General features: G+C 44.7%; 1 protein-coding gene across 3 annotated transcripts; it reads left to right on the top strand.

Annotated features, from left to right (window-relative positions):
- Window positions 1-943: 943 nt before the first annotated feature.
- On the top strand, window positions 944-20614 carry TANGO2 (transport and golgi organization 2 homolog). 3 transcript variants are annotated; one of them, XM_068124284.2, is made up of 8 exons: window positions 944-1132; window positions 9511-9599; window positions 12595-12714; window positions 12908-13025; window positions 13355-13425; window positions 13762-13831; window positions 13944-14042; window positions 20168-20614. In XM_068124284.2, the coding sequence occupies exons 1-8, from the start codon at window positions 1077-1079 to the stop codon at window positions 20292-20294; spliced, it is 750 nt and encodes a 249-aa protein (XP_067980385.1). In that variant the 5' UTR covers window positions 944-1076; the 3' UTR covers window positions 20295-20614. The 3 variants fall into 3 exon arrangements, with proteins under 3 accessions (XP_067980385.1, XP_078639285.1, XP_067980384.1); XM_068124283.2 differs by having other exon boundaries at window positions 945-1132; window positions 13678-13831; XM_078783159.1 differs by lacking the exons at window positions 13355-13425; window positions 13762-13831.
- Window positions 20615-23082: the final 2468 nt, after the last annotated feature.

The raw sequence follows: 23082 nt of genomic DNA, 5'->3' as shown, positions 1-23082 counted from the left end.
TTTTTTTTTTCATATTGATTAGATCAAGCGTTGTACTTGTCGAATTATGACGTCATAATGAAGGCACTGTTGACATCAATATCAACATACTTTATGCAACATACTTTAATTACCTGGCCAGCAACTGCACAAGCTCTCACCTTGGCTAACAACGTCCTATGTGGACCCTTATCAAAAGCCTTCTGAAAATGAAGCCACCCATATAACTCTTACCCATCTACATAACCATCAAATACTGTTTTCATTTCCTAGAGTGACGTCAGTTCAACATCCATACTAATCACAAATCACTAACTTTTTCTCTCCAGTCCAAAATTGATCGACACCCTTTCCCCCCCCCCCACCCCCCGAGGGACACGTCACTCACGTCATGACGTCACTTGGGAAAACGCAAAGCGCGATGACGAAACATTCCGTGGCGCATCTATGATGGACCGAATGGCCTTTTCCTGCGTCCAATTTTATTGTTATTCCTTATTTCGATTTTACAGAGCCGACTTAAATGGAGAAATCCTTCGCAAAAAACGTATATGTACCGATATCACAATTGAAGGGAATGCTAAATTCAAAATCAAAAAGAGCCGATGATCCAGGTTTATTTATATCATCACAAATTATAATAAATATGTTAATGTGTAAGAACATGCCGAAAAATTCTACTTACTAATATTAAAGCGAATCAAGGTATTGTAATTAAATTCTCAAGTAAGTCTCTTTGGGAGTCGGCAGTGTCCGGCGCTTTAACACATTGGGGTGTATATCATCGAATATTGTAAGCTCCGCTGGCGTTTTCAAAATGCTGTTTCACTGCTGCTTCCAAATACGGTGCGGTTAAAATTTTTATTTTTGAAAGTGTTTTTGCACATTTCTTTCCTTTATTTGAAGGTGCTCAATAGATATACAGGATGTTAAACTCTATAATGTTGGCATTCGATTGGCTCGCAATAACGCACTGTGTGATTGGGCAACTGATGACTGATGTTGTCACAAGACAAGGCTCGAGACATTCTCTCAGGGGATACGTAATTAAAGGGACGTTACAAGGGTAAAGATTATTTGAGCAGATTTTCTCATTAATGTGCATCATATTCTTTAAATTCGATCCCAGGGCGTCCACCACGGGGGCATACAGGTATTTCGCGTTGCACGATGGGATTGGAGGGGTTTTTAGTTTATTTATTTATATTCCTTATAATTATGTTATTTGTTTTTTATTTAACGTGGCATTTTTCCCCCCTTGAGGCCGAATGTATGTTCACAGAGTTTGTTTAATTTCTCTTTCAGCTTGACTATGGTTATTCTTCAGAATTTGGATATTGTACAAGGACGTTATGTCGGCTATATTATGACTGCACTCCAGAGTACCTACAAGTGGTATTTGCGATATTACTTGCATCCAAACTCCGCCACACACTTGTGTGTTCATTCAAAATAATGATGATTGGGGGCTGGCAGGATGATGTACAACTACATGAGTAGAGGTACGTGCACTCGCCACTACGTACAAGATGTACGTACAAGATGTACGCGCACTCGCCTCTACGTACAAGATGTACGCGCACTCGCCTCTACGTACAAGAGGTATGCGCACTCGCCTCGACGTACAGGAGTGGAGGTACGCGCACTCGCCTCGACGTACAGGAGTCCTGTGACAGAGTGGTGCTGGAAACCCACCTGAATATGCACCTGAATGCTGTGATGTCACCTAGCATGGTGAACGCTTTGAGACAACGCTTTGGATTTTATCCCAGCCGTCTGCACTCGAATTAAGGATCACAGGGCTGATGATCGTGGCGCTAGCTCCTGTGTCCACTACGGCGGCTACCCCCACGCCAGCAATTTTGCACCGAATTGTAAAGCTACCTGTACCAATTTGGCCACAATAGATGACCTGTCGCGTCAATGAGGGCTCTTCACCATCCCCTACTACCGAACACGGCCCTGCATGCTCGGCACATATTAGTTTCCCGGGCCCTGGCGGAGGGGTGTTTGGAGTCGGCTAGTCCGACCCGTACGAGGTGGGGTTGATGGTCCCGGCTGCCGGGGTCCGTCCCGGCGCGGGGCTCGACACTCCCATGCACGGTGACCCAGCCGGCTACAATTAAAGCACCTCACCTGGTAAGGTGCTTGCCTCCTAAATTCCAAATTGCCCCCCCTGTAGGTCCTAATTGGGGCATTTGTCCGTGGCCTACCGTGTGCCACTTCTGGAGCCGCCTGCCATGGTCCAGATCCCGCCAGGCGCTGGTCCACCAGCCTTCAGACCACGCCTTCCAGGTCAGGGCCCCTTTCGGGGGCGGACACCCTCAGGGGGCCGCCACCAGCCATGGGCCCTAGCTGTCGCACCGCCACTGCGTGGCGCTCACTTCCCCGGGCCAGGGGCCTCCCTGCTTCCCAATGGGCCGCAGCGTCGGCCGCCTGGCTCAAGGTACGCGGGCGCCACATGGTGAGCTGTTGCCGAAGCTCGGGGTCCGGGAAGGCCTGAATGAAATGGTCCAGCGCCAGGCTTTCCTGGGAGGTCGCTGCCATGTCTGCGTGTGCGATTCCCACTGCGTGGCGAATGTCATAGGCAAGCTCCCCGATGGTCTCCTGGGGCTTTCTTTTTCGCACCGCGAGCTGAGCTTTAACAAGCTCGCATTAATTAAGGATTAATTAAGATTAATTAAGGCCGCACGGAGATCTGGCAGGGTGATAGCACCCGGTGGTAAGGCCGTCAGAATCTTCGCTGCCGCGCCGCGCAGTGCCCCCACAAGGTGTACCCCACCTTCGTCCGGGTTCCAACCATTCCCCCTACACACGTGGTCGTACGCCCTCAAATCACTCTTGCGGTCATACGGCGCGAGTGGAACCTCATGGCTGCCCGAAGGCCGGACCCTGTGCGTCGCTCCCTGCGGAATTAATGCGGGGCCGAACCGTTCGAGCCCCCATAGTACACTATTCCCCGGGGGCTCGCGTGCGTCCCCCGTCCCTCTAAAGACTACCCCTGTCGGTGTCGATGCTTGGGTCGCCTCGTCGCAACCCGCTACCCATTCCATACTCACACACCCCGGCTCACCAACACCTCTCACACTCCCCATGGTCGGACATCCCTGGGCACACTTTCTCTCCACGCACTCAGGACCAGTCGCACACCTTACTATCAGCCTCTCACGAACGCCCGGGTCTATGCCCACTCCCAAGCTCGTCGAACCTCCCCTCACACCATATACATTTCCGACATTATCGCCACTCACCTCGGCGCTTCTTCCTCTTCGCTTCTCCGCCGCCACCTGCAAACTCTTTATTTGGTTAGCAAGCACGTCATCACGATGTGAACACAGACCTTGTACAAATTCCATCACCTCCTCCTTTATTTCATTTTTAGTCTTCCTCCGTCTCCTTTTAATTTCACTCACCCCTTCTTCTACCTCCTCTAACTTTTGTTTCACCTCTTCTATTTCCCGGTGCGCCCCCACAATCTCTTCTTCTAAGGCCACCTTGGTCGTCTCTATATGGGTCCTGACTTCTCGTTCCCTTGCCCCCAACGTCTCTACCACGTCATCCAACTTCTTTGTCAGCCCCTCGTGTACCATTTGACACCCTTTCTTCATCGCTATCAGTTCTCTTTTTATTTCTTTTTGTGCTGCTTTCAGTCCCCCTATCACATCCGTGTTCTTACCCACTTGCTCCTTTAATTATTTCTGTCCCACCGTCAGCTTTTCTATTTCCCGCGTCAACTCCTCTATACCCCCATGTAACCTAGCCGTACTCTTCCTCAACTCCTTCTCCACGCGCTTCTCGCGCTGCTTTACCTCGTTGCGTACCCCTACTACCTCTTCGCTCAACCCGTGCCTTATTTCCTCCCCCATTTCTTCTATTTCCCTTTTAGATGCCACCCTCATTTGCTCCAATTCATTCCTTTGGGCGTCCATTTTGCTTTCCAGCCCGTTCTTTACCTCTTCTAATTGTTTACCCATTTTTCTTATGTCCCTAGCTGATTTGTCCCCCATCTCCTTCAATTGGCCCCCCATTTCTTTCAATTGGCCACCAATTTCGCTTCCCAATTCATTTTTCGCCTTCTCCAATTCCCGGGTGGATTTGTCACTTTGGGCGTCCAATTTGTTTCCCAATTTATTCAACCCGTCTTTCATTTCTTTCATTTCTGCCCTTGATTTGTCCCCCTCTACTTTCAATTGGTTACTTAGTTCTTCCGTGGCTTCACCCGACCTGACCATAAAGGCCCTCAGTTGCGCCATAAAGAGGTGCATATCCATTGGCACCGTGGGCTCGGCTACCGCGGCCATGTGCGCGGCGCCGCCATTTTCTTCCCCTGCCACCCTTACTGCTGCACCCTCATCAATGCTCTCCTCTTCTTCCCATTCTTCCCGGGGGTCCTGGGTTGTCGATTCTAACCCCTCATCTATCTCCTCTTCTACCCCCACCGGCATCCGACCGTCCTGGTTATCCATGGCACGATCTTAAATTTGGATTTTACTAATTAAATTTCGGCCGCTCGTAATTTTGAGTGCGTTAAGTGCACTTCGGGTCCAATCCCACTCCTGACACCAATTGTTGCGGATCTCAGCATCAGCCTTTTCCCCTTACCAAGGGGAGATTAGTCCCCTTGTCTTTGACTAGCCGACGGGACCCGGGACTGATGACGTCCTTCCCGGACAGCGCGAAGTAGGGTCGTAGGACTAATCACTATTACCTAATTACTCGCGCTGACCGCAAACGAGGAAATAAGCCCCGCCCGAATCACGGGTGTTGGTGGAAACGCCGAGCGGTAGCGAACCCGTGACCCGAGCCATTATCAATGACTAAAACCCGACTAGTTTGAGCGAGCAAAGGGCAGCTAATGCTGCTAGCGGCCAAAGCGTAACAAACTTGAGGGATGCCAAATGGGGCACGGGATCGAGTTTGCCCATGATGAAAATGAAGGGTGGCCACAAAATGAAAAGGACCTCAGCTCATTTCTTTACACAACGCAGATGTCACTAGGGAAATTGCCTACTCTTACACATACTATGACATAACTAATTTTAATGGGCCTACGTGTTGCTTGTGGACTAACTATGGGGGGCAAGCCTTTAACCTTTAATGATGTCATATTTACAATCTCAAAACCGCAACAATATTCACTGTCGCTAAGTCACACGTTTGAAAAAAAAACAAAAAAAAAACCTTTATAAATCATACAATTTTTACAAAAACATATCGTGATTTTTTCATTACCTCTGCCACCAAAGGTGGATGAGGGTTATGTTTTCACCCCTGTCTGTCTGTCTGTTTGTCCGTTTGTCTGTGTTTGTTTGGGAACAAGATATCTCAAAAAGTTGTGGACATTTTCAGACGAAATTTGGCAGAGATGTAGTGTATGTGACACCGACGAAATGATTAGATTTTGCCTTTTGGTGAAGATCAGGAACCGGATCTGGTACTAGAATTTTTAAAGTGATTCTTCACCATTGGGTGATATGGCCAATCAGGCGGAGGTATGCTCTCTACTGAGTGTCGTTCTAGTTACTAATTCTTCATCTGAAATACACGTTTATTTATTTTGTGTATGAATAAGTTATCCCGCCATGTGTCATGTGAACTTGTGCCCTTGTTATTTTTGGTGGTGTGACAAATGAATGTCGCATTTGTCATCCTGCAAGCATGTCGAGCGATACCATGATGTCGAGTGAGATACCATGATGTCTCTTTGGAAGTTTTTGTCGCCTCGTGGGGGTGGTCAGGTCTAAAAGGATCCTCTTGGTCGCTGCCAATCAGTGTGGCTTTACATAAAAATGAACAATTATGTTTGAGATCAAGTTATGTCTCGCTTATGAAACTTCCCAGTGGTAAAATTCACTTGTCCTTTGGATAGGTTTACTTGGGTTTTCACATGTCTGACAGACAAAGTTTTCTGTCCCGGATAGTCGGATAAACGTTAATTTTTAGCCCTGGTATTAAAACAGCAGAAGATCAATTTAAATCTCAACCCTTTCTCTCTGTCTGTCTGTGTGTTCCATTACGAGCATTAGATCATGTATTTTAAAAGACAAAGTCCTCTCCAGTTATTCTTGTTTGGGTTTGTCTGCATTTAATTGGATGCGCACTTGTTATCTTCCTCTACGTACTCAACATTAACCAACAGTTGTTGATCAACCCCCAGTCAATTCTGCTCGAACAGGCCTGCGGCACGGAGATGGCCGATCGATCTCCCAGGAGTGACCCAGACCTCCCTCACATTTAAAATGTTGTGCTCTTGCCCTCGTGGAGCCAGGACCACGTAGTCTTCCATAATGTGTTTTATTGAGTGTGAGGCGGCCTCGCAGCGGTTGCAGGTGTTGCAGGTGTCGTCGGTGATGTCGTCGAGGCCATGTTTGTACTGGATGGTGTCCACAGTGGAGGTGTGAATGGTGAACACTGATCAGACCTGGGAAGCAATTTCTCTGCGCCATCGCTGGGTGGCGGTTTAGTGCCCAGGACACTGTTTTGGCCCGGGTTCGTTATTGTGTTTGTGGTGATTTGGGTGTAAATGTGTTTTTTGTAGTTGTCATTGATCGGTGGGAGATGCTTTTGAAGGACGTCGTTGTAGCGCGTTTGTGGTGTCTTGATGTGTCTCGGTGTCTGTAGATGGTTGGCCATGTGGTGGCATGAGTGATTACTCTGATAGACTACGGATTTTTATGTTAAGAAAATAGGCCTTTTATGTTTTGAAAAGCGGAATTTTTTTTTTTTTATGTGAAAAAATCCCGAAATATTTTTTTCCCCCGTTTTATTCATTTTTTATTATTACCAAGTTTTTCAGAAATCAGTCAAAAAAAGAACAAAAAATGGTAAGCTTTTTCCTGCACAACATTAAGCACTCTGGGCTAGTAAACAGGTAAAAAATGACGTTCAGGTACCTTTATTGCAACCGCATTGTTTGATAAGTAGAGGACTAGAAGAAATTGACAAGACCCTTTTAGGAACGGTTAAAGTAGGTGTTTGAAATCATTATCTTGGTAATGTTCTCCTTGGTGAGGCGGTGTCGGCGGTCGGTGAGGACGTTTCTGTAGACGGAGAAGGACCTTTCCACGTCGACGCTGACGATGGGGCAGTACCTCAAGAGGGGGATGTCAGCAAGCTTGACTCCAGCCGGCACACCAACCTCAGATCCGTGCTGATCTCCATCCAGGATCAAAGCCACTGTCCTCAGCACACCAATGTCGGGATTGCGCTGCAGCACCGCCTTGAACTTGGTGAGCAGGATCTCCTTACGGCAGCCTCGGATCTTTTCGAGCTCCTCCTTGGCCTGATCAAGGAGCTGGAAGGCCTTGGCCAGCTCCATGCCGGCCTCCTCCAGCTGCTTAAGGATCTTCGGGATGAACGACACATGGGCATTTAAGAAGACCAAACTGAGCTTGATGTCCGCCTTTCCGAACAGGTCCTTGGCACTCCGGATTGCCATCGCGTCGTCATCGTTCAGCTGGTCCACAATGTCCTTGACGGCCTCGAAGTGCTCGGCGTAAAACACCGCGGCGTCGATCCACGTCCCCCACCGAGTCAGAATGGGCTCCGGGGGGAGAGAAAGATTGGGCTGCTGCTCCTTCCAAAAGACAACACGCGACGGGGCTTTGACGAACACCTTCTTCGTCATGGCAATCAGGTCGTTGACGTCCTTGAACATTTCTCGGACCGTCTCGCAGACACGGTGGAGCGCGTGGGCAACGCAAGTCACATGCGTGCGTTTGAGATCGCAAGTTTGAGATCGATCGCAGCAAGTCCGGGAAGAGTTCCTTCAGGGCATGGCCGGCCTTGATCATATAGGCCGCGGCGTCGCTGACGAGGACCTTGAGGCACTCCGGCTTGAAATCAGGCCAAAGATAGCGCAGCGTGTCATTGACTGCACGCATGATCTCCCCGGAGTTGGTCTTCTCCAGAAACATGCACTGGACGAGGTGGGGACGAAAGTACCCCTCCTTGGACAAGCGTCCCGCGATGATGTTGGCCACATATCGACCTGCCGAATCGGTCGTCTCGTCGACGGACATCCAGATGGGCTGCTGTCTGATGTCGGCACGGATCCCCGCCAAGGCCTCGTCGTAGCACTTGTTGAGGTAGTGCTTTCGAATCCAGCTTTCATCGGGGATCTGGAGAGTGATGTGCTTCTCCAGGAACGACCGGAGGGCAGGGTTTTCCAATTTCGACCATGGGATGCCAGCGGCCAGCATGGCCTGGCACAGCTCCTGAGCCACGACGTCGCACTTGTGCCTCTTTCCGCCACCAAAGTCCTCCATGGTGGCTTGCGTGACTGTCCTCTTCTTCTTCAAGCCAAGTTGCTCTTGTGGCGGTCTCCTCGGACATGTTGGGCCAGCTCAGACTTCTGCTTCGCCCGGAAAGTCTTTTCACAAGCTCGACAGAAAGCCGTGTCACTCGACACGTACTTGAAGGTGGCCCCATCGCCGCCAGCGTTGAATTCCTTCAGCCACTTGTCACGAAGAGCAGCACTCATCTTGATAGGAGACTTGTTCACACTTTGTGTACACTCTCTCACTGTAGTACACCGCCTCACTGCTGTACACGCTGGGGACGCAACGCACGCAAGTGGACGCAACGTTTTGTTTTTGAGATCGATCGCAGTTAAAAATTTCGATCGCAGTTAAAAATTTCGATCGCAGTTTAAAATTTCGAAAAATTCCCTAATTTTTTTTAGCGTTGCCAGACATTTTCGACCAAAAAGGGCATTTTATTTTATTTTTCCCGAAAAAGGGCGAAATTCTTTTTTTCTCCGAAAATAGCAAAATAATTTTTTTGCGCGCAAAAAAGCCGTTTTATGTGAAAAAATATTTTTTCTTTTTTCACATAAAAATCCGATGTGCAGGATTAGGGTCGGCTCTTGCAGTTCTAAAGACCTGCACACCTCTCATGTATAAGTGGTGTTTGACTTTGTGCACTTAACCTTTGAGCTGTCTCGTCTGGATTCCTTTCCTGATCCGACTATAAATTGTTGGATTGGTGTTTGAGAGTGTACGGTGGTACGCAAATTATCCGGCCGACGGTTTCAAATGTGCAGAACGAAGCTGCCAAGCCATGCAGTTTGTCTCTCCTTTGCCAATTCAATTTGTTCACTCAGACTATTATGGAGGCCATTGTGTAAAACGTCTCGTTGTGCCCTATTCTGACACCCACCAGCACAAAGGTTCGCCATTACCCTAATTTGTACACTTGCGGTCATCTCCGAATGCCATTCTCAGTACTTGGTGATGGTGATGTAACTGATGATCTCACACCAACATCATGGTAAGAACACTTTAATCAGATCTCGTTGTTGAAGGTACATTTGATTCGCAAATTATGTCACCCCTGTTCCCGCAGTGTCATAAAGCCATCGGTCATTTTGGCATCGGTCATTTTGCAAGTTTGAGCATTCAGAAAGACAGTAATTTACTCGGACCAATAAAACTGGGATGGGGTTGTATTTCGGAACGGCTTTTAAATTGTAATGTCTGTAGTATTGCTACTTGTCGACTTATCTTGACCATATGTTGCTCTTGTGCTCAGGTTAGTTCTTGCTGCCAACCGCGATGAGTTGTACAGCCGCCCCTCAAAACAAGCACATTTCTGGCCTATCAATCCCGATGTACTTGCAGGTAATGTTACTGTATAGGAGGTGGGGAAGGTAAAGGGGGAAAGGGGATGGCAGCCCTTTCTTATTGGAGATGCAGCATTAGGACCTCAAGTTGAAGCATTTTATTACTTCTTCTTCTTGCACGGGTATTGCAGTTTTTACAATAAGTGCCAGGTTACCTTCGAATATTTTTCAGCCTTTTGTCAAACTGAAACATTTGACACATGTGGAACATGTTTATAGCGCAAAATGCTTGTTCGTGTGTTTGTAAAAATGAAGCCTCGTGTAATACATAATTTTCAGGATTCTGAATGGCATACATTTTGCACAGGTTTATAGTCCAGTGCAGGAAAAGCTTCATTGATCTGGGTTTTAATCACATCAACTTCCCAGAGCATCTACAAACAAGCAATGTTAACTCTACGATAACCTCATCTCACCATCTGCAATAAATCCGTTACTCATCTCAAGCTGATAGAGGAAATAGTATGGGGAAGGAAGGAAGGGATTTGTCGGATGTACGAGAGAACACGGTGGGGGGCTGGGGTTCCAAATTTCCACATTGCCTGCAAATGGCTTTTTCCTGTTAATTTAGAGATTCCAGGTTCGATTCTCTGATAAGATTATTGATTAGACCCAAAGTTCCACAAAGCTTTGGCCAAGCAAATGCTATTCCATCCGAAAAACGAAAGCGATGGCATGTCAGCGTGTGGTTGATGCCGTGACTGTTTGGTATTCACAAGTCAATACTTGTACTAAATGAACCTAACAGCATCAAATACACTTTGTTGTGAGGTTATTAAGAAGCAATAATTATTTATTTTTCCTCCCCTATCATATTGAGGATTTTTAGCTATGCATTATTTTAATCAGGGCACTGATCTTCCTTTTCAACCCTCCTCTCCCCCTTTTGCCCCCACAATATGCATATCATACATGTATATGGGAACGAAGAGGGCTCAATAGTGTGAGAGGATGAAAAAGGATAGGAGTCAGGGGCAGTACAGGTCACATGAGGCTTACAGGGAGGATATCAAAAGAAATCTCCACAATTTTGTATCTGTAATCTAGGTGGATGATCATGATTGACAATTATTCATCCAGAAAATGTTTAATATTGTTATGTTAATTGGGGAGGGTGGGGGAGGGATGGGGTCAGTTATTAGAATTGATGTATAGATTTACATTTTCAGGAAGGACATGGCATTTCTACCCTGTAATAAGGTCCTGTTTGTAGGGATAAGTCGTTCAGTTTGCTTGTGCCCTGCTGGAGGATGGTGTTGTGACCTGCAGCACCTAAGACAGGGTAAGGTGACTTGTCTTCGTTCTACCTGTTGAACCGGGTGCGGGGCAGTTAAGAGAGAGAGAAAAGTGTCAGTATATGCCACAGTGTGAACGTTTGCCACCCCACACCCTCCTTGAGATGGCACATGCAAGAATAAGAAGAAGTAGAAGAAGAAGAAGTATAAGAAGAAGAAGCCCTGTCCTCACACACAAGCTCCTCTGTTGTCGGCTTGTAAGACAATGTGTCATCGGGTGCACAGATCGAGGTCAGCATTGCTTTTTGGGAAAGAGCCAGGTTCGCCTGATTGGATGAGGCACAGTTGCTAGGCCAGGGGATGGCCGGAGATTGGCTGGAGGGCTCAGACAGCAAAGCCTGAGGGGGTGGGGTAATTTCAGGTGTGTGGGAGGCGTGGCTGTGAAGTGAGCAGTCAGTGGATGGACTGGACTGGAGGGACAATGCTTATCAAATGCTCTCGTCGAGGCTCACACTTAGCCCTGCAGCACGTCAGCATGTCCTCCTGCTATAGTAAAAGCTGCTCCTGTCGTCGATCTGAGGACATTTTCCTGACTGCTGCTGCTTCTCAAACTCGTCCGTTCTTTGTGTGCAGCATTTGTGTGTCCGTGACTCCCAGTTCTTTCAGTTCATTTACTATACTGTTAAAGGGAAACAATCATGAAATTTTTTGACGAGATATGTTTTAGAGGATGATATCCCTGACCCATTGGAGGAAAAGAAAAAAAAAATTGGCAGAATAATAAGCTGGATAATCGTGTTTTAAAATCGGACCGTTTCCACTTCCGTGAAGCAAATGAGCTACTTCCGTCTATTTGCGTGACATCACAGGTGCACAAGTCAAAAGTGTGTACCTGGTGTCGACTCACTAGCCAAAATAGCATGTACGCATTTCTTGTAAATTGCGCATTCCAAAATATTTTGTTTCTAAAGAAATAATTTCAGAATTGTTTATAAAATGTGATGAAACTACAAATGCTGAATCCGCGAATGTCGCGGGAGCAGGATGGAAACTACTCCATGATGTAGCACAGATCGACAGGTTAGGCCTGGGTGTTCGCCCACGAGCAATTGTGCTTATCCCAGGTGTATAACCACGATGTATTAGATATGCAGATAAGCCGTACCCATGTTTTTACTTCATGTATGTACATCGGGTTATTTATTTGTTATTATTTTCGGCACCGAACGCAGCATTATACACCGCCCAAATAAAGGGATGTGTTTACTGATAGTGAACCGAAACCTGGGAGGGGACATGTATTGCAAAGCAATTCTCGCTCTTGCTAGTTTGTCCTTTGATGTTCTTTGAAGCAGATAAATCCTTGTGGTGAAAGTTTCCATAATTTCATTTTGTTGAGGTACTGTTTTACATTTTGGGAGAATGCACTCCTCTGCAGTTTTCAATTTGGTGCCATCTACATAGTACATATGCATCACTCAACGTCCTCCTTGTTTTAACTATGTGCCAAATAAGTGTCCCTTTTTAGAACGGGTTCAGTTAAGACTCTTAAGCGTCGACAGCTCAAAAGTTCTGTTCAGCTCACAGTATCTGTGATCAAGTATGAGTTTTGGGCCTAGCAACAGTAACAGCGTATAGGTGTTTGTTTCCCCAATACTCGGCATTTTAATCAAAAGCTTATCTTTCAATAAAGTATGGCCCGTCTCATTTTTAAAGTGGAAAATCTTCTCACCATCTCAGCTCTAACATGACTTTCAGGCACAGATGAACAGGACAACTCCCGAGGAGGAACATGGTTGGGGATAACTAGAGGAGGACGACTGGCTGCCCTCACAAACATCGCTGCATCTTTACCTCGTCCCGAACTTCGGAGCAGGGGTAGAGTTGAATCTCTGGAACTTTCTTTGTTCTACGTCGCGAACACCACCGAGCTGTCTTAATTTATATGCTGACATATTTAATTGCGATATTGCTCGTTAACCGGTAACCAGTGTATCTTTTATTATTTGCTTTCCTGTCGTGTGCCACGCTGTTCATCGGGTTTGTTTTACCTGTGTGATGACCTGCACAGGTGAGCTTGTGACTGGGTTACTGCTCAACAATACAACAAGTGAACTGGAATACCTGCATTCTGTGGATAAGGAAGGAGAGAAATACAACCTTTTCAACCTCATCACTGCAAGCTTACCGTGAGAGAGTTTACAATGGGCACGAATAGGAGGTGAAGAAGGGAGTGTTTTACCTGGGCACGGGTGGTGGAGATTGAAGACAGAAATAAACAGTGGGGTTGGGGAAGGAGAGAGTGAGAGGTCACTCGGTGATATTTAATTGTCAAAACAAAATGACTATTGGTGAGAAGAGATAATCACATTTTAAAAAGTGAATTAAGCAACAAAAGCAGCCATTGAATTGAAAGAAAAGGAGTAAATCCTAATTGATTTAACTAGCGAGAGAGATGGGGGTAATGTAATGTAAGAGAAAAGAATCGGCAGATGGAAAGAAACCTTCCTTTCCACAGTGCAAATGGTGGAGGAAGGATGTTTTACTTCTCTAACTACGGGGGAATGAAGCCAGTGGAGCTGCAGGAAGGCATGTTCTCAATCTCACAACATTCACAAACACCCTCATTTTCACTCTGCCCTCTTTCAATGGTATTCAGCCCCCTCTTGTTAATTCCTCCACTAATTATTTATTTTTGACTACACACCTCTTCCATTGCCACCTCATTCCTTAAATTGCATCACACTTCCTTTTAACGTTGCCTCCTCCTCTTGGCAGTGTTCCCCGCGTGGTGTGTTCTTCGTTCCAGGCTAATTGTCCATTATGTACGACGGCTTGCAGGTGTATATGGATTGAGCAACTCTTATTTGGATGTACCATGGGGTAAGGTGTCTAAAGGAAAGCAGCTTTTCTCCTCCATATTAGAAAACCTGTCCTCTTTGACATCTCGTGCCCTGCTTAAGGAGCTTACAAATTTCCTCAGCAACACCGACGTGTGAGTCTGTGTGCACGTCCACGATCATTTCCTAATGTTCCGTGTTTTTGTGATTCAGCTGGAGTTTGAAAAATTGCCGTAACCTCACCGGTGGTTCCTGTGCCTTTCCCAGCAATTATCCTGATCCTTTGATGGAAGAGCAGTGGCATTCGCAAGCGCTCAGAAAAGACCAAACGGCCATCTTCGTTCAGGGTCCATACTCCGGCACAAGGTACAGGGGCAATTGGCCGAATGATGAGATTTAAATTCACCAATTTAAACCAAGGTTGCTTGAATTCCTGCCACTTTCACTGTGAAGTTTATCATCTGGCTCTCGGTATTTGCGCTAATAAGACTGGGCAAATCAAGAGAGACACTTTGTGAGATCTCCTAAAACTACAATCCAGATTTTTTAAAAATTGGTTTTGCAGATAGTTTCACTTCACACAATTTATTCTGAATTTGGCTTTTAGTCATCGCAAAGTGACAGCAGCAACTGCAGTGTTCCAATGTGGCAGCTGACACTGACGACGCATGAATTTCACCTAGGTCACAATTTTCTCAAATTTAAATATATCTTTATAATAAGCAGGCAGCAAAAGTACATTTTTGTTACCAATTGCTGAACTGATATTCTTACATGCAGATTATTTGTATTGTAGAAGAGATCGCGGTTTGGAATGAGGTGATTATGGGTTAAGGTTTCATGTAGATGCAATTGTTCCGTAAACCTAGATTTTGTATTCATCGCCCATTCATGAGTGGAGATTTTGTGTCCATGTTGATCCATGAGCCGGGATTTTGTAAATATGTCGCTCTTCAATCAGCCTAGATTTTGTTGAAAAAAACAAAAACAAATCAAGTAATGGTTTAATGTGTTTAATGTTTAATTAAATTATCCCCATAATGTGCAAAAGTTTGGAGTATTTTCAATCTTGTGATGCTATTCCCCATTAAACATTTGTAGGAAGTTTAAAAGTGTGCAATATAGGTAAACAGTAATTCAAATCTGTGCAAAAGTCAATTCGATATCAGATACCTTTAAGTAGACAAAATAAATTTGGAAAGTTTTTTTTTCTTCTTTTTTTTCCCCAATACATAATCGCATTATCGTCGCTCAGTTCGTCAGGTTACCCTGTTCGAATCCGAAAAGTTTCGTCAATGCAATTGTAATAGTCAGCTTAGTTGGCGGACCTGGGCCGGAATACGGCCTTTTCACTTACGATACCATACCCGTGGGACCGTAAAGCCAGCCAATTGTTATGCTGATTGATACCAGAGTCTTGTCCTCTATTCCGGACAAGTGATGCTGAGAGGCACGCAGTACGGTCTTGAAACGCGCTGCTTTTTATGTCTGGATGGCATGGGGTTTGGTGGATGTTATCCAACTAGACATAAACCATGCATCATCTTAGAAAGCTGAGTTTGTGTCTGTGGGTGGGCCATAAGTGCTGCCCATTCTACAGACCACACCCTCCCCCCCATCACAAGCACCTCCCATTAGCCAGGCGACACCAGTGGGCCAGAAAGGGCCGCCATTTTTTTTCTCTCCACATAAGCTCTTTGGCTTCATCGGCCTCTGGTGTACATTTGAAGACGAAACAATGTGTCCTATAATTAAATAAAAGGTACTGTTTTAAAGAAAAAATTGATTGCATCTCATGTAGAGGAAATGAGGTAATGCATGTTTTGTTTGGAGTAATCCCAGCTGCAGTGTAATATACACTGCCAAAACCATAAGTAATAATAGTGTGTAATAATAACAGTGTAATATATATATATATATATATATATACCCCACCCCTTCTCCTCCCCTCCTTCCACTCCTTCCCCTCCCTCCCACCCAACCTCTGCCGGACTCCCACCCGTGTGTGTGTGTGTGTGTGTGTGTTCATGACCTCCATAGTTCCAAAATGATGAAACATAGCAGCCCCAAACTTTGCATCCATACTTCTCAAACTCCAAGGGAGTGCATGAATGAAAACTAGGTGTTTGGGTGTATTACAACACCCCTTTTTGAAGATAAATGAATGGCCTTATTGTCCCCCGTCGCACAGCAGAGCGAAAGGGGGACTATGGTTTTCCCCTCCGTCCGTCCGTGCGGGCATGCGTGTGTGCGTAAGCGAAGGACCGCATTCGAATTTGGTGTGTGGGTGCAACCCACGTCAAAATCCAAGATGGCCGCCGCCATGTATGTCTGATGCCATGTATGCCTGAACCTTGTGAGATGAATATCTTGAAAAATAAGCGAAGTACCAACTTCTAATCTCGTGTGTGGGTGTATCTCGGCATAAGGAAGAACGATATTGAAAATTGGGTCGCCACGTCAAAATCCAAGATGGTCGCCACCATATATATGTCTGAACATTGTGAGCGAAATATCTTGAAAAATAAGCGAAGTACCAACTTCTAATCTCGTGTGTGGGTGTATCTAGGCACAAGCAAGAAGGCTGTTTAAAATTGGGTCGCCACGTCAAAATCCAAGATGGCCGCCGCCATGTATGTCTGAACCATGTGAGATGAATATCTTGAAAAATAAGCGAAGTACCAACTTCTAATTTGGTGTGTGGGTGTATCTAGGCATAAGGAAGAACGCTATTGAAAATTGGGTCGCCACGTCAAAATCCAAGATGGCCGCCTCCATGTATGTCTGAACCTTGAGCGAAATATCATATCATAGCATGTTTTCTGCGTCTTCCACTTTGTCAACTCACATCACTTCACCGACGGGGGACCTTGGCGTAACGCTTGTTTAATTGAAACAAAAACAGGCTATATCCTTGGTCAATCTGTTATTCCTCACAGGGTCTTGTACTTTTTCGGCCTGCTCAAAAACGCCTTTCCTTGGAACAGGCTGCAATGGTTTCTGTACAATTGAGCACTCAAAATTTACGTTTTCACTTTCCTCACACATCATCGAATGTCTGATATTTATACCTTTGAATCGCTGTGCACATCGGTATTGCAGGCGCCATCGTTTTCAAATTAAGGTCCTTCGAGCGATTTTATGCATTACATGATGCGATTTTCCACAATGACCTCTCATGGACAAATTAAAGTACAGTCGGACCTCGACATTCGCAGGGGATACGTTTCTCGAAAATGCCGTGAATGTTGGGACCGCAAATGTCATGGCATTGTTTCAATGGGGAAAAGGCAGACAGTAAATTGCACTAAGAGATGCTGTGGAGTATTTTCATTCTGTGTAATTCATGGGAGATGACGTATTACGCAGCTGGTGGGATATCCCGCAAAGCAATGTTCACAGTGTGAATGGTGGGACATCCCGTGAAGCTCGCTTAGACCGCAGCTTAAATATTATGTAGCCTCAAAGCCGTGAAAATGAGGAGCACACGGCTGAGAATGGAGAAGCCTGTCATACTCTCGGCTGGTGGAAGATGTGGTTTTTGCGTATGTCCATTTGCTTTGTGTATGGCTGGTGGAAGATGTGTTTTGGAGCTGTGTCAAGCGCGCGGCTCTTGGAAATATTTTTTTGCGCTCGTGGAAAACTGCGAATATGCGGAATACAGGGCCGCAAATGTAGAAGCAGGTCACAATTTATCAACCGCGAATAGGTGGAACCCATGAATTAGGGTGGTTCTTAGCTATGATAATGATGACATCATAGGTGAAGTGGTATACCAGCCAAAAATGTTTTAATCGAATTCCTTATTCTAAAAATCTGAAATTGCATGCACATGATCTATGACCCATTTGTATTGAACAATTAAATTTATGACATCATAGGTCACATGGTTTGGCAGCCAAATTGGATTGAAGGAAAATATTAAATAATTATATCTCTGAAACCGCTCACCCTATCGATGCGGAATTTTATAAATATCAACACTGTTGCATATAGTTTGAAAATGATGTCATAGGTCACGTGGCTTGGCAGCCATCTTGGATAGAAAAACGAACCTTATCCGATCAACACGAAACTTCAGAAACGTGATCCCCTACCCATACATATGCAGAGTGATGGCATCTACCCATTGTGGGACTATGCGGAGGCATATTGGCGACAGTCGTATTGTTCTAGTTTGAATTGTTTTACTCCTAAGGTTTAATTTTTTTTGGTATTGAGGTAAAATTTCTGCATGTGAAATATTTTTTGAATACATCACGTTTTAGGGGTTGCACAGTGACTCATGGTTGCCAGCCACTCATTGTTGCCCGATAAGCGTTTATTTCCTGCAATCGGGAAACCTCTTGCGATGTTCCGTCACAACTTGAAGCAGATACTGGGTTTGCTGTTCATCCCTTGTCAGGAGACGATTGTACTCTTCAATGAGACCAACTCCATACACCAGAGTACAGCTGTACTGTATTCAATTAACTTATAAAACAACTTCAAAATGTGCAGTACATAACAAGGTCATAGGTCAACTGTATTGGTCAAAATCACAAGTAGAGCAGTGGAGAATAAATAATCAACTCCAAACATTTATGCGAGCCAAATATGTGAAATTACAAACTCCGTGTGCAACCCCAAAATTTAGTCGAAATGGGTTAAAATTTCACCACAAGGGTTTTTTTTCATACATACAAAAAAATGTGTTTGGAGCATGAGTTTTCTAACTTTCATTTTGAAGAACCATCCTACCGTGAATGTTTGGGTCAGACTGTATTATAATCATATAATCATATATATATGTAATCATAGTTCTGATATTTTTAAGAGAGTGGGAAATCTATATAGTATTAGATTACATAAGATAAAGGCTTCTTCGTTCACCTCTTATATCTGGCTGCATGGCGTATATAGAGCGTCGCAAAATAATGTCATAAAAGCAAGCCATTCCTTATCAACCAATGTATGTAAGCCATGGCAATAGTCGCAAGCGGTTTTATCACGGTGGTCACAGTGGCAACTCGTTTTTAGAAACGAGCTGATAAAATGTTACGACAATGTTAAGGCGATTATATAAACATGTTGTTCTTCAACTGTTTTGTTGGAATGCTTGCTTGAGCGCTTTAGCCACTTGGCTTCCATGGTGATACGGCAGCTCGGTACAGTACTCTGTGTGGGGTCATCTCAGGAGTTAGGAAGGCAAATTAAATTGGAGAATTAAAAGCAACGGGACAAGCATGATGTCCGAGAGGCATGCACATTCTCTCCAAGCTGTCTGGCCTGGATTTGAATCCCGACCCAGCTATAAACTGTCATCCCTGTGCTTCATAGGCAGGGTGATTCATCAATTTGTGTGCCGTCCCTCGGATGGACATTAGACTGGGTGTCACGTCTGACAGCACGCACTAAACTAAACCGCACCTGAACGCTAAAATGCTCCTGAACGGTGAAAGATAGGAGGAAACCTCTGAAACAAAAAATGTTGGGACGGGCCCCGGGAAGGTTTTAGGCTAGGTGGCGAGGCCGGTCGAGGCCGCTTCGGCCGGGCCGGGCCCATTTCGCAATAAATCTTCTTTCAAAATTCTCTTGAAGTACTTACTGTATGTTTCTTAACTTATGTTATGTTAAGTCTTCAACTTATGCACTTAATAGGAATATCTGACTGATTGCAACACATGCTTTCAAAATTCTCTCTCGCGGGGCTCGACAGAAGAAAGAACAAGGAATCGTTGAGCACTAACTGATACTGGGCTCGCGTCAGACCTATGTACAGAAGATTAAATTCATTCAAAAAGAACCTGGGCAACGCCGGGTGCATTCAGCTAGTCAGTAATAATTCGATGAATTTACACTAAAGCATGAATATCATTCGAATAACACAAACTTTTGCACAGCACTGTATATAATAAGATCCAGTGTCTGTCATTTGTTGCATCTCCTCCCAACAAAATCTCAGCTTATGGAAGAGCAAGATGAGAAAAACCTTGTGGAAGAGAAAACCACGAATCACAAAGTTGGAAATGGTACCATATTAACTGGCAAAGACCCAGGCAGTGCAGGGCCAAGAAACAAATTGATTTGGACAAAAACATTTTCATTATTTACATTTATAAATAGCCAAGGCCAGTGTGAATTTGGCGTCATGCTTTGTGCGACCTGGCGACAGTGTGAGACGCTGCTGATTTGGTGTGTGAGGCTCAGTGCACTGTAATTGGCTCTTGGCAAGTGACATCAATACAACCTTGCTGCACATATTTTCCCGTCTCCCTTAGCAACAAGGTGATTTGTCGTTTCATGCCAATGCATATTGTGAATTTTTATGAAGTGTGATCTTTGAGACGATATTTAATCTGCAATCTTGTGAATAGTTTTGTTTTAATTACACGATTGTTCAGATTTTTAAAAACCAGCTTTTGCAAAGGCCAGTAACCCTGGAAATGGCACGAGAGGAAGTTCGGCCATTTGAAACTAACCTAATTCCAAGGCCTCCTGTGGATCTCCAGGGCTCAGACCGTGGTTCTCGTTGATGGGGCTGGCAATGTGATCTTCCAGGAGAGAGTACTTGAGTGGAAAGAAGGCAATGACAAGGTGTGGAATGAGAAAACATTTGATTTCACCATCAAAGGGTGAAAGTGCTGCAGTGACCAAATGTTATTTTGTCAAAGCTGAAGATTTGATTGTAAAATGTACTGTTTATAAAACGCAATGTTTGGTGAAAGTCGGTCTGGTTTACGTAACATCACTCAGGATGGAACATTACTGCTATTTTATTGCAACTTACCTCTTGGTTTGCAGTCATACATTTTGCTTGGGAAATTAAATAAAAGTTATCGAATCAGATGAAGGACAAAGTGGAATCGCTATTTTATTTTGAAATTATGATGTTCTGCATTTTGTGATATATGAAGCATGTTAAATGTGTTGAAATGGAGTGCTCACCTGCTTCACTACCTCAGTTGTCGTGTCCTTTTCTTTGTTGCAATTGTTAATCTTTCAATGATACATACCGTACTCTTTCCAGAGCGTCGGTGCCGCTGAAGCAGATTCTTGGCAAGGGTTATACTGGGTGGTTTGCAATTACCCTCCCGGCAGGGATTTGTAATTTGTTCAGGATGCCAGTGATAACTCGTCTGCCCTTCATGAAGGACATTGGGATCTTTAACGTCCACCGACTAATGCCTGTAGACAGGAAGCTTGTTTAGCATCCATTAGGGAAAGGCACACCGATGAATCACTGTGATGACAGTTTATAGCTTGGTTGGGATTTAAATCCTGGCTAGACGGCACACAGGTGTGTGTACCGTGATGCCATTCTTCCAGCTACGACCTTTCAATACATGGTTGAAATCTTGTATTTCTGCTCTTCCATGAGCCTCAGCACCTGCATTAAAAAAAAAAAAAAAAAAAAAACGGTCCTGCTTTTGGCCTTCACCTTCACTCTTTTCTTTGGAACAAACTCCCACACCTCCCTCCAGGTCTTCAAAACAGCTGTTCATGTCCATCTCATATCTTCCCCCATCCTAAACCTTTTTTCTACCCCCGTTTATACACCCCAAATCCACCTTTCTCAAATTCCGACTTCTTTTCTGAAATTCCTAGTTGTGTCCATTTGTTTTATACCGTATCCCCACCCCCAGCCCTCTCCCTTCCACAGATCTTTACTGTTGTGCTTCCCTCTCCACCCTTGTCCCCCGCTCCCTTTATTATGTTTTATGGGTCTCTGTTTATGTTTTTGTGTTTAAGTGTTAGCTCTTAAACGAGCCTCGACTTTGTATACATAAAAAAAAAAAAAAGAAGACCTTTGGCTATGTGTAATCATGGAGGTGGTATGATTGTCAACCAATCACCGTGTGTTGGCGGATGTTGGAAATGGCATGATTGGCAGCTTCATAGTTCAAACTCAAATTAACCAGTTAAATGAAAAGTTTTTCATTGATTAAAGTAACTAAACTCCACTCACTTGATCAGCAGACTTTTTCACTGAGTGACATGAACATAATTATACATACAAGCAGAGTACCCACTGTTTGGGTAGTTGTTCCAGGTGTGCAACACGTTCTTTTGACTCATCCTGCTATTTGTGTAGTATATGGGCAACGGACCATTGCCTAAATCGCTCCTGAAAAACAAACCTGAGTTGTGTACATGAAGCAAAAACGTGTACTGCTGTGCAGATATAATACCTAGTTGCTATATACAGGTAGTGGGCAAAAAATGGAAAAAGCTGGGTAAATGAGGGACTCCAAGAAACAGCTTCTACACAGGTGTGGCCCATGTTAATGAAGCAAATAACATCCCAGCATGCTTAGGGGCATGTATAAAAATGCTGCACAGGCCTGGTTGCCTATAATTATATACACCCCAAATCCCCCTTTTTCAAATTCCGACTTCTTTCCTGAAAGTCCTAGTTGTGTCCATTTGGTTTATACCACGTCCTTCCGTTACCCTCCCTTCCACAGATCTACTGATGTCCCTTTTCCCTATTGTCGTGCTTCTCTCTCCCCCTCTTGTCTCCCGCTCCCTTATATGTTGTGTGTTAGCCCTTACACGAGCCTAAACTTTGTATACAAAAAGTTTCACAAGTCCATGACTCCTATCGGCTCCAACCTTTTGATATTTGATCCTTTTAAGCCGCTTTGGTTTTACACTGAACAGAAAACTTAGAGGGCATGGGAATTGTGAATATGACACTTCTGAAGACATATTTAGGCTTACCAAAATGGCACATGTATGATTTATTTTTTTCCAAGTTACAATTGTGTGAGATCAGACGAGCTATGCAACCATGGTCATAGACCTGAAATACGTAAATACCCGCTCCATTAAATATAGATTGGAGTTTTCCTTCCTGTCCATCTTCTAATTTTGCCACTCCTCAACCTACCCCCTTTCATTTTCCTAATAATGCAACATGTCTACCTCTGAACTAATTTGATCCTCCATCTGACTCCATTGAGTACCAGTTCACTGGTAATTCCATGTTTGTCGTTAAAGGCGGCAAAAAGGGCATCCGGCCGTAAAACATTGCTTCAAAAAGGGGACCAAAAAACAACAACAACCACGGTTCCCGAAAAAGGCCAACCCCCACTTTGCGGGGAAAAATGGCCTCTAAAGGTGGTTATATATATCTGACAATCTTCTACCCTCAGCTTCGCTCTTACATGAGTGATGTATAAAAAGTGTGAGAAAAGATAGAAAATGAGGCCGATTATAGACATTGAGGGCAACCATCACCTTGAAAGCTTGAGCAATGACCAGCAAGGTATTTTGAGTGTCAGGACAAACCAAATTAATTACCAATGGACATGATTGAAGAGCCTTCCTTTGAGGAAGTGTTGAGGGGATGAATAAATATTTGGCCACCACTGTTGCAAGACCTGAAAATAAGTCCCAAATAACCAACAAAGGGAAAGCAGAT

Source organism: Myxine glutinosa, chromosome 8, assembly GCF_964187855.1.
Source record: "Myxine glutinosa chromosome 8, kmMyxGlut1.1, whole genome shotgun sequence".
Taxonomy (NCBI): domain Eukaryota; kingdom Metazoa; phylum Chordata; class Myxini; order Myxiniformes; family Myxinidae; genus Myxine; species Myxine glutinosa.
Note: the sequence above shows the minus strand (reverse complement) of the source record. Positions and strands in the feature narration are given on the sequence as shown.

Bases quoted from the DNA above. Each gene is read 5' to 3' on its own strand.
- TANGO2 (XM_068124283.2), top strand. From the start codon at position 1,077: ATGTGCATCATATTCTTTAAATTCGATCCCAGGGCGTCCACCACGGGG. The intron at 13,832-13,943 runs GTGAGTCTGTGT...TGCCTTTCCCAG, and splicing joins TTCCTCAGCAACACCGACGT to CAATTATCCTGATCCTTTGA. The intron at 14,043-20,167 runs GTACAGGGGCAA...GTGGATCTCCAG, and splicing joins GGTCCATACTCCGGCACAAG to GGCTCAGACCGTGGTTCTCG.